This window comes from Juglans microcarpa x Juglans regia, chromosome 1S, assembly GCF_004785595.1.
Source record: "Juglans microcarpa x Juglans regia isolate MS1-56 chromosome 1S, Jm3101_v1.0, whole genome shotgun sequence".
Lineage (NCBI taxonomy): Eukaryota > Viridiplantae > Streptophyta > Magnoliopsida > Fagales > Juglandaceae > Juglans > Juglans microcarpa x Juglans regia.
This window is the reverse complement of record NC_054595.1, coordinates 5,419,763-5,431,917: the sequence shown is the minus strand read 5'-3', so window position 1 is coordinate 5,431,917 and position 12,155 is coordinate 5,419,763. Positions and strand designations below refer to the sequence as shown.

General features: G+C 33.7%; 1 protein-coding gene across 4 annotated transcripts; it reads left to right on the top strand.

The window, feature by feature from the left end:
* The first annotated feature begins 891 nt into the window (after window positions 1-891).
* LOC121247599 (U11/U12 small nuclear ribonucleoprotein 59 kDa protein) lies at window positions 892-9,063 on the top strand. 4 transcript variants are annotated; one of them, XM_041145977.1, is made up of 10 exons: window positions 892-1,045; window positions 2,916-3,072; window positions 3,238-3,580; window positions 3,842-3,925; window positions 5,505-5,570; window positions 6,582-6,654; window positions 7,413-7,786; window positions 8,010-8,050; window positions 8,417-8,538; window positions 8,646-9,063. In XM_041145977.1, the coding sequence occupies exons 2-9, from the start codon at window positions 2,918-2,920 to the stop codon at window positions 8,493-8,495; spliced, it is 1,215 nt and encodes a 404-aa protein (XP_041001911.1). In that variant the 5' UTR covers window positions 892-1,045; window positions 2,916-2,917; the 3' UTR covers window positions 8,496-8,538; window positions 8,646-9,063. The 4 variants fall into 4 exon arrangements, with proteins under 4 accessions (XP_041001911.1, XP_041001910.1, XP_041001909.1 ...); XM_041145976.1 differs by having other exon boundaries at window positions 959-1,045; window positions 2,897-3,072; XM_041145975.1 differs by lacking the exon at window positions 892-1,045 and adding an exon at window positions 1,121-1,157 and having other exon boundaries at window positions 8,417-8,533.
* The last annotated feature ends 3,092 nt before the right edge of the window (window positions 9,064-12,155 follow it).

The following is a 12,155-nucleotide window of genomic DNA, read 5'->3' as shown; positions in this document are numbered from 1 at the left end:
ACAGTGAAGGTTGGGGGAGGAAGAACATGGGGAAGGGAAACAAAATTCAAAATAATGCGCTCTGATTTGGGTATGGGCATGGGTATTTAAGGTCTAAAACCAAAACGCTTGCATTTAAAAAAAAAAAAAAAGCCACATCACCATTTCATGTGGTGTATGTGGGAATGAGGTAGATGAGTAGAATTACTTTTTTTTTTAATAAATAAAAATCATTTCATCAAATAAAATTTTAAATAATTTTTATATTTTTCAATATGTGTAAAGTCCCATAATATTAAATGTAATTTTTAATATAATAAATCATGTATATTTTCAAATAATTTTTTTAAAATCTTCCTAAATTGAGGCATAAAATTTGCATTGAAGCCTTATTTTAAATTGTTATATTAAGCATAAATTCAAAAAAACTTTATTTAAATATTTTAAATAAAAACTCATTTTATTGAAAAATTTGAAAATATTCTATATAATAATTTAGATTTTATTGTATTATAATCAAAAATGACTCATTTAAATTTTACTTTAGGCCTCAATTTGTATTGAGTCGTCCGTATGCGAGAGAAGTTATTTAGGGTAGAATTGGATCACTTTTTAGTGAATCCAATTTGCCACAGAGAGTGTGAGGTGTAAGATAAATAAACCAATTAATAAGAATATTTATGTTTGGTTTGGTTACATAAATAAAACTATCTCATCTTATCTTATAAAATAATTTTTTCAATTTTACATATAAAATATAATAAATAATGCTTATTTTTTTAAATTTAAAAAAAAATTATTTTAATAATATTTTATTTAATTTTTATTTCACATGTCTAACCAAACATTACTCTCTTTTATTTGAGGTTACACTTTTACCCCTGCGCCCCTTTCCCACTCCCCCTCCCCCTCCCCCTCCCCTTTCCAAAACCTCCGAGACCCAAGCCGTCCCCGCCCCCAACACAACCAACCCAACCACCCCCCCCCCCCCCCCCCCCCAAAAAAAACCGGTGCAGCCCAGCGCCGCCAATTCTTCCCGTTGACACCGACGTCTCCGCACCGCCAGGTATCTCTCTCTCTCTCGTCTCTCTCTCTCTCTCTCTCTCTCTCGCCACATTCAATCGCCGCACCGGCGCTACTTCCCGTTGATACCCACATGAGCGGCATCAATGGACTAAGTTTTTACCCACGATTTATTGGGTTGTGGATTTATTTATTTTTATTTCATGTCTAGTTGTCTGCGTCCACGCAGGGAGGAGTTCGTGTTGAAATTAGAAGAAAAAAATCCATTTTACATGAAGAACTGGGGCAAATTGTTTGGAGAAGGGCGCCTGAGTTTGGAGGATAGAAAAATATCTGGTGCTTTCGAACACACGCCGGGGACTGGAAAACCACCAGAGATTAAAAAAAAAATAGCAGGCGGATAACTTAGCAGGGGGAATGGCAATAGAAAAGCAACAGACAAAAAAGGAAAAAAATACCTTAGCAGCCGACGAACGGGGACGGGAATGTTGGGGGACGGCGGGCGCCCCGCCGCCGGGGGGGGTGGTGAGGGGCGGGTACACGGAGGGAGGAATTAGAACATAGAAAAAAAAAATAGAAAAGAAAAACTTAACTGACGTGGGATCCCTTTGTCTCTAGTAGTTTTCTTATCCAAAACTCTCCTCTTCCTTTTTTTTTTTTTTTTTTTTTTCCAGATTTTCGGCATAACTTTGTTGAGCTTTTGAAAAATCTATGAATCATTCTGGCTCCGACTTTTTGCCTAGAAATTCGGTGGAAAATGAAAGATATTAGCTATCTTCAACGCTTCATGTGGACTTTGAATGGGAACCACTTCAAACATTTGAATCAGACGTAGAAATCCAAAGAAATAATTGGTTTGGCTTTAGTAGGTTGGTCTGAAAGGTCGCTTCAGCCATGCAGTTCCATTATTAGTTGCTGTATTTATCAAGGGTGAGAAACAAGTGTACATATCTAGGTTTTGGAGCATGTCATCTTTCTCGCCAAGTGCTTGTCTTTATTACCGACAGAGTAGTTCGAGTTCAATTGGCTAAGAACAAACTCTTACATAGTCCAGAACATTATTTGCATCAATAAATGCAACTTCTGAACTTTCTTTTATGCAATTGGCATGCGGTAAACTTTGGACAATTTAAGACTTTTGCATTTGTATTATATTGCTACTATGTCTGCTCTGAATTAGCACATATTCCTTGTATGGTTTCAAGTTCTGGAATTAGAAAAATATGAACCTGTTGCCCTCTTACCTGAAAATTTATTATTAGAGAAAAGAAAATGATGGTTTCAATGAACTATATGTTCTGTTGTTATTAGAGGAAAGCAATTGAATGGAAAAGGTATCACGTTAGATTCTGTTGGTGTCTTTCTACCAGGTACTATATGTTCTGTTGTTAACTCTTACTATGTGTAGTGTGTATGCAACTACCATGAGAAAAATACCTAAGGGAAGAATGGAAACAAATATTTAAATGGAATAGATATAGATTTTGAGAATTTTCTATTTGGAGCTTTTGAAAAGTGGCTAGCTAAACTGGAAAAAAAGTGAATTTTCTAGTCAAATTGTAGCCAAAGAGTTGGTAGTTCTAATGCTCTTACACCTTCTTGTTGTTTTCTTCATTGCCAAACAAAGCAATAGAGTTTCAACAATATAATTGCCTTGTAGTTTTCCAGCAATTTTTAACCCTATCTCATGTTTTTTTAATTCATTGCTCCATGCGAACTTTTTCCATGTTTCAAATGCCACATATTTGTTTTTGGCCCCAATTTTATTCCGTATGTTTTATTTGAATCTCACTACCGAGCAATGCAATCACTGATCATAGTGTAATTGCTAGAGCTGAATGTATCTTCATCATTTGATTATTTTGGTCAATTCTCATATATACATAATATATAGACATACATATTGTTTCCAGCAATGAATTTGGTTCCATTCCAATCCACTGCACCACCGCCGCCATGGTTTCCGATGTTACCTCCCAACCTGCCAATGTCCTGTGCCTTTTGGGAGACTAAAAATGTGGAGGACCGGGTTAAAGAGCTGCAAGATACTCTCGATCTTGCAAAAGCAATGTATGTCCCAATACGAATGCAAATTTTGTACTTCACTTCCAATATCTTAATGTCACCTTTGATAGTGAATGGTGTTTTTCTTTTTTTTTTTTTTCTTTTTTTTTCATATCCCACATTGCACCTTACGGAGATTATTTTTCATGATTGAATCATTATTCTTAATAGGGAGAAAGAGCTAGAGATGTTGGCAATGATCAAAGACGGTAATGGGAGTGAGAAAAGTGAGGACTATGGGTCAAGTGGCATTTCTGTTCATAGGTTCAAAAAAATATTAGAAGATAAGGGGGTTAGTTTGGAATCCCAAGAGTCACTTTCTGTGGAAGCTGCGAATACATTGATGTCAAAATTAAGAGCTCAGCTTGAACCATTCAAGGTGATCATGGATGTAAGGACTCCGTGGGAGGAAAAGTCAGCAGCAGTTAGATTGTCCGACAAAATACGGAAGTATAAACGAAATAAACTTTGGAGGAAAAGGAAAAGGAAGCGCATTGCGGAAATGTTGACGAAGGTGGCTTTGTCCGTAACCTAGTTTAGGTATTGAGGTATTCTCAAGTATTCTGAGAATACCTCACTACTATTCATTATTTGATTATTAATTTTCACCTACTTTTCACTACTATTCACTACTATTCAATATTTTATAATTACTTTTTCACTACTATTCATAGAATACCTCAGAATATCTTAGTCCTCCTTGCCTCTCTTTTTCTCAGATTATGTTAGAGAAATTCTTATTTTGTGTGTATGCTTTTATTGCTTTGATATTTAGGAGCGTGAACGATTTGAACAAGCCGATCAAGAAGCTGATGAATGGAGGGCTAGGGAGATTGCCAAGGATATTGCAAAGGGCAAGGTACGGCAATACTTGCATGTTCAGCTGCACTTTTTGACTAGAAAAATGTTAAATGTACTAACAAAAAACTTACTTCTTCACATGTCAGTTATTGATACGTTGAAAATCATGAAATTCGAAATTTGAATTTCAAAAGAAAACTAATAAAATAAGTCTTGTAAGTAAAACTGTAAGTACATGTAGCACTACTCTTTTGACTAGTATTTCTTCTACCAGTCAACCACTAGGTGCTAAGAACCTGGAAACTGATTGTATAGCTAAATATATATGTCCGTTATATGGTATAGATATTATTATTAATTCAGAGTAGCAGCTGACATGAAACTCTTTCTGGAGTCTTTAGTTTGATTCTTGTGGTGTTGTTTTTGTCTTGTCATTTAATGAGGAATTGAAACAATTCATCACTTTGCTGGAAGCAAATTAAGGTTTTTCTACATGCGCGGATCCAGTGAGGAGACAATGAGAGGAGTAAAGTAACTGGTTGTTATGATGTGCAAATTGAGCGGCTTTATAAAACATCAGAAAAGCAAGTAATGAGACATACGGTCGTACTTAACATAAGGCATTGTCTCTAAATTCCAGGAGACTAGATCAGTGATAATATTTATGTAGCTTAACTCAAATGTTGGCATTTTGTTAGCAAGTCAGCACTCTCTTGAACTCCCGCTTTCTTTATAAAATTTATCTGTGCTTTTTTTCAGTAAACAGATCCATTCAGTTAGAATTTCAAACTATGCACATTGTATAACCCTTCTAGCAATTTCAAGCAAATTAGAATTTGCATGGATACATTTTAATAATCAAATAGTGGAGCAGATAAAAGGGTTAAGCCATAGAAATTTTGGTGATGCACGCCAACAATCATCTTGAAGACAGGGAAGACTCATTGGATGAACTTAGACGTTTCTTCTTTGCTACTAATGTCATGGGCAATTGCCATAGATCTAAACGGACTTAGTGTTTATGATTTTTTTGTATCTATTTCTATCTCTTGGCTAGGTGTTTTTATTTGTATATGTCCTGTGTACTTGGGCTATGCATATTTTCATATCTATTAATAAATTTTTTTACATAAAAAAAAAAAAAAAAAAAAAAATTCTCTCCACATCTTGTTCTGCTTTTTACATGTATGTCTATCTCTTTCTTTCTTCTTTTTCTTAGCTGTGATGATAAAGTATTTGCTCCACTAGGATGTATAGTCCTCTAGCTTGAACCCTGGAATGCTGACATAATCATAAGTGCTTTCATATTCTTAACTTTCATCCAACCCTAAGAGGTGTCGTAGTGGTCCTGGGGTGAGCGGTATAAACCGGACGTACTAGGTTTGAAACTCTGCATTCACATTCTTGGGGATATTGGACTGGGGAAATTTTTCTTTGAATTACCCGAGGTGCACTTAGGGGAAATTTCTTGCTGAGGACATGTGTACCCCCAAGATTGGTCGGGACTTTGTCCTGGACACCCGGTGCCAATAAAAAAAGTATTATTAACTTTCACTCATTTTGCTGATATATTTTGGAGTTTGCATCAAGTGCAAGCTTAATTGTTTTACTTACTAACTGGGGAATTTGATTGGCAGGTAGAGAAGATGAAGGAAGTTGCAAAACTTAAAACAAAAGAGGAGAGAAAGAGACTAGAATCTGAGGTGAGCATTGGTAGTTTATTCTGCTGAAAAAATAAATTAATAAAAGCTTTATAAACTGAGATCTGCATTTTGCTTTCCGAGGTCCAGGCCCGTGGATCATATGATTCTGTCTTGACTAGCATTCTCATTGGTTTTCCCTCTTACCACCTTCATACACATACTGTAATTAGTATCTGTTGCACTCAACTATAATCTTTTAATATACAATGTTCAGATATTTCTTTTTTTGTTTTTTAACTCTTTCTGCTCTATCCGGGATAGGAGTTGCTTCCATGTTTATTAACTTCTGTTTTATTCAGTGATAGACTCATCTATCTAAATTTGCTTCTACTTCCTATTTGTTTTTTAACAAAATCTCTCTCCAACTGGTTGCTCATGTTTGGCTGTGAGGTGATCTCATATTAGTCAGAGATATTTTTCAGTTTAGGATCATCTTACTACCAAACGTATAAACAAAAACTATCTTACTCTGATTTTCATAAATATAAAAAATTCAAAAATAATTTTTAAAATAATATTTTTAAAAAATTAAAAAATAAAATGCAGCCACAGGCCACCGGTGGTCAGCCTGGCCACCAGTAGCGGTCCGATTTGGGCTGCCCCGTGGCAGCCATGTGCCACCAATGAGGCTCCCGAATCTCTTTTTTTCTTTTCTTTTATTAAGTAATTGAAAAATTACTTGATAAAACATGTAAAACAAAGCAGATAGAGAAACATTTAATGAGACTATAAATCTGTATTGTTCTCCTGTCACAATACCAATGTGAGTTCCCTGATAGTGAGATTAACTGTTTTGCATATGCTATACCAATGCCACTATCATGTCTCTGAGGAAAGAAGATATGCCTTGTACAGAACTTTTTTCATGTAAAAGACCTCACTTAGATAGCAATGATCCGATTTACCTTATAAAGGGACTAGGATTTATTGGGCTGTCTAGTGAACTGTTAAGTCTTTGATGTTCTTGCTGCTGATCACTCTCTCTCCTTGACATTACTTGTCATTTTTCAGCTTGAACAGATATTGATTGTGGAGAAGTTGCAAGAGTTACGCTCCATGAGGATCCAAAAATTGAAGAAACAAGGTCTGTTTCTTGATCTTCTTATTCTTTTTCCTGCTTGTCTGTGATGTGGTGAACGTTCTATTTGCTTAAACTGTGAATCTGGTGTGTTTTTATATCAGGTTCCCTGTAATGGAAGAAAGCATTTCACTTTTATTTTAACAAGTTAATACAAATAAATTTTGGCCATTATATTGTGCCATATCATAACATCAAGTCACATTTCATTACAATATTAAGTTGCCGCTAAAATTTGACGTGTACATGCAAACCTTACATTTTTTTTCCATCTTGGTATAATAGCTGACTGTGACTACAGATGATGCCTTTTCTTTCTTTCTTTTTTTTTCTTCTTTTTTAATGAATATGAAAGGCCTTTAGTTTAATTAATATTGTTCATTTTGTGGAACAGATGGACTTCTTTATGTTTGTCATTTTCTAGAAAAAATGTTTTGTACCTGCAATTTGTATTACATGGTCTATGTACCTGAGATTTAAATAGCAGTGTACTATCAAATTTATTTGATTCTATAATTAAGGTGGGGTTTGGATAGTGAGATGATATGGAGATTGTTTTAGATGAAAGTTGAAAGTTGAATAAAATAGTGTTGGAATTTTTTTTTAATATTATTATTGTTTTGAGATTTGAAAAAGTTGAATTGTTTATTGTATTTTATGTGAAAAATTGTGAAAATTGTAATAATGAGATGAGATGAGATGAGATGGTTTTGGTATCCAAACTGAGCCTAAATGAATGTAATGTTGGTTGCATAATCATGTAGGTCATTTTTTTCCCGAGGAAGATGACAAGTTTCTCGAGAGAGTTCGAGCTGCTGTTGAAGAAGAGGAACGCCAAGCAGTTGCTGCAGCTGACACAGATGCTGCCAAGGATGCCATTGCAACTGCTGAAGAATCTAGGAAAACCCTCCAGGGTCATGGGCGCAACAATACAAGCAGTGAGAAAGGCAGTAAAGACAGCATTGACTTAGTAATTGAGACTGAACATAATAAAAGCACCATTGTCACTGTCAATGAATCTGGACCACAAAGATTGGAGGGACGAGTTGGTGGAGCTTATGATTTGGTGGCAAATCTGCCATTGGAGTTCTATCATTATTATCATGGCAGCAACGCCGACATGGGCACCCTAATTGAGGTGATTTTAACTAGTCTCTCTTCAAGTTTCTACATACCTTTCCATGTGCCATCTACTTTATGCAATTTAATTAATTTCCTAATTTTGAGGAGCATTCTTCCATTATATGTGCACATGGGTCCTAGTTTAATTAACTGCTGTGGATGGTGGTGTAATAGATAGCCCCTGCACATCCCGGCATCTGTTTTGTTTAGATTTAAATCATAATTGACATTGCATGCAGGTGAGGAGAACGTGGGATGCATATATAAGACCTGGAGGAAGGTAAGGATGCCAGTCCCTTTTGTTAGTTGCCGTTCGCTCTTATGTAGTGATAGGCACCATGTAGCATGCATTCAGTAAAGCGTTTGGTTGTTGAGAAAATTTCTTGGTTATGGAAACCATTCTATTTCTATATTTTGGTTTGACAATTGTCACTATTGCCTTCATGGACCATCTGCTGGGTGCTACCTCCGTTGCTTCACTAGTGGTGATGCTACCACAAATTCCAGCATCAATGCCACAATGACCAACATACCCCTACTAGCATTGCTGCTGCTACAATCACCATTAATGCCTACTCTATTCATGCCGCATTATGATTTTACTGCCATTGTCATAATTCATCTTTGCTGTTAAATTTGGTACCAGCCGTATTCCAGGGCATTGGGTTCAACCACCTCTGCCAGCAGATGAGATATGGGCATCCTACCTGGTGAGGCCTAAATGACACAATGACTGCCGAGTTTGTGGCAGTTTTTGCTCAAAGTATGGTACGTGCATGGCTCCTATTGATCATTTGTAAACTCGAACTTGTTTTCTCTGACATGCATCTAATTAATTTGACCTATTCTTCAATTTTTATGTTTTGAAATTTAAGGTTTCTTCCATACTCTTGACTCCGGTTGCTGCCCAGCGGCATTGTCATAGCATTAAAGCAGAAAGAAATAAGAATGACAAAACATCTGTGCAAGCCTTGGCATGTTAGAGTCAGAATAGATTTAACTCTGAAGCTATGAATTGGGAAACAAGGTGATGCTCAAGACATTCACGGAAAGCATTTACAGAGGTTTTCATGTGGGATCGAGGATCATATCAATTATCCAAGGTATGTACGTATGTATGGCGGAAAAAAATCTCCCGAGTAAGTTCGAGCAAGAACTTGAGGGAACGTTTATCAAAGATACAACTCTATAAACTGCTATCCGTTTTGCCATTACCGAATGAAAAAAATACTCTCTTGTAAGATAGTTATAGAGATCATCTTGTTGAAATCTCAAATCTCTTGTGTTTGCATGCCCATACCACCCAAATTAAGCACAATGCAGTTCGTTTTTTCTTTTAAATCCTGCCAGGTTTTCAGGAACAGATACCAAAGTTCCCAGCACGTAGATTCAAAAGCTTCAGTCTGGCATTTGTTTGTAATCAAGCCAAGCGGGGAAAGTTCAAATTGTCTCTTATTTTTTATTCAAGGAGTCTTAGAGCATGTTTGGATACTATGAAATTTTTAAAAATTCTCAAAATCTTAATTTCATTTCCAAACATCACTTTTCAAACAAAAAAAAAAAAAAAAAAACTTTTCAATTTCAAATTTATAACTTCTTTATCTCATCATAACTTGATCATTATTCAAACACAAAAATTAATATAACATTTACAAACGTCAAGATAAAATATAAAAATCAATATAATTTTTTTATTAACTTCAAATAAAAATTATATTTCAAACAATTTTTAATCTTATACTATTTTTATTCAAATTTTTCTCTAGTCTTCCAAAATCCAATAATTAATTTACTACTATTTACAAAATTTTAAAATACTTTTGAGTGGCCAATGCATCAAGCATGCTCTTCGTTATGCTCATTTATATTTTGAACAAGTTAAAGTTTGTTTACAAATTGCTTGATTAATCCGTATTTTCTTGAATGAATAAACACTATCATTGAAATCTTCCATATTTTTGTAAAAACTAATATAAATAATTAACTTCATAATTATAATAGGGTTTATATCATTTGAGTTAGCTGAGCAAAATTATTTATAGAAATACATATGAAATTATAGAAATTAAAATGACAATTTTGTATCAGTAATAAATTATGACTCTCAAGTGATGCATTTCTAAATGGAAAATGATAGTGTTATTACTCTTCTACTGCTCATTTAATATTTTTTTTTTTTTTTTTTTGTCATTCTACTCTTCTAAATATGATTTTTTACATCTTTCATTTTGTCATTCTCAATCGCCCCATTTTAAGTTTAAATTTCTGTAAGTTGTTAACATATGAAACGACTTGAAATTAGGATGGTTGATGATTAGATTTAAGAAGAAGAGCAACATCCCTCTTATATTTACATTTATAACTTTCATCTTAAAAACCTTTGATAAGTCCATTGAGTTTATAATAATATCAATACTAAAATGATATCTATAGTAGAACTCATACAAAGTTAGCTCCGTTTAAACAAATATAAGCTTGACTCGTTTCATGCACGGAATTCGAATCCAGTTGATGTCAGTCCAAAAACCAAACATTATTTCATAAAACATTATTTCAAATCATTTTACTGTAATTTACAAATCATTTCACTATTATTTCTTATTTCGCATCTCATCTTATTCTCCAAACATTCATTATCTTCAGCTTTTTAATTGTATAGTGGCTTAGGACTTCTTTGGAAAAAAATTTCATCTCAAAATTTTCATCTCATATCATCGCATTCTATCTCATTTTCAAACATTACTCAAATACAAATATTTTCAAAGCATTCCAACTTTTTTAAATCAATTATTACAACTTTTTCAAACTATTAAATAAAAAAATAAAATACGACATTTTCAAATTTCTAAATAAAAATAATATTAAAAAATTATATTATAACAATATTTTAACTTCAAAATATTTTTTATTTAATTTTTTCTCACTTCATTTCTAAAACAATATAAAATATGACTAATGCTAGTCTGTTGTCCCAAATGTTCAGTTTGATTTGACTGTTCGGTATTTTTTTTTAATTTTTTTTTTACTAAATGTTGAAAAAAATAATTTTAAATATAATGATATATTTTTTTATTTTTAAAAAATATTTAAATATATTAAAAAAATATGAAAAAAAAAAAACTCTGAACAGTACACCCAGCAGGAAGAATGGGACGATAGAGTACCTCACTCATAAAATATTAACTCAATCTCCTTCACTATTATTCATAAATTATTTTATTATTATTTATAAAATTCTATTCCTTCTCACTCCAAACTTGTCCTAAAGTGGCTGAGGGATGGATCAAGAATCCAAACGCTCCATTTTATAAAAAGATTATGAGCATCGGAGACAGAACTGAGAAGTATCGTGTTTTTCAGGAGAATACATATTATGTGTGTACGAAAGATTAGATCCAGACAGAGACCGAGCAAATAACCCAAAAATAAATGGCTCGGTGATCTACTTTCGATACTGATTTTCGAAGGCAAACTTAGATCAGAAGCGCACAGATTTGAACAGCACTTCCTCTATAGGACCCTTCGGTTATTTCAAAAACATATAAATAAAAGTTTAGAACAAAGATGAAATGGGTTGGAGGTGAAGATGCTCAGTGAATACGAACCATATTGGATTATTCATCTTGCTCGATGATTTGCTTTGAAAAACAACGAGCAATAGATTTCTGGAACTCTTCATTGCATCTTACCCCTGTTTGAAGAGGAATTACAAAAATAAACCAAAACAAACTAAATCAGAGAGAGAGAGAGAGCAAGAGGCGCCTGAACCCTAGGGGTTCCATCCTTTGCCCTTACCATATGCTTGTGTGAACTGTGAAGGTTGCGCCCATGCGGCGTATTATATAGGGAAAGAGAGGAGTCACCTAGACCGTACGATGATCTTACCTTTTTCGATAAATCTAATGGACGGCCATTGAGGGATGAGAGTATCATGTGCGGGTCAGAGGTGCAGGCGTGCATTCTTCTTTCCAAAATGCTTACTTGATAGTCCCTTTATTTTGATTCATTATTTTATTTTTATCTTTTTATTTAATAATGAAGGAAATAATTATTAATATATTTTTATATTTTTTCAAATGTTTAAAAAACGTTTGAAAAGAAAGCGGTAAACATTGATTGGCCAACTATAGCACTGTCCTCTTCTTTCTCCAAACAAACAAACCAACAAATACAATCAAATTTTGATTGGATATTAGAGGCTTCAATAATTACTTGTTAGGCCACGTTTGAATATTTAAAATATTTCAGTATAACTGTGAATAATATTTAAATAATTTGAATTAAGATATTTTATTAGGTTTTGAAAAAGAAGAAAGAAAAAATTAAATAAAAATATTATAAAATTAAGAAATTATGTTTTCTTAATATTATTTTTATTTTAATAT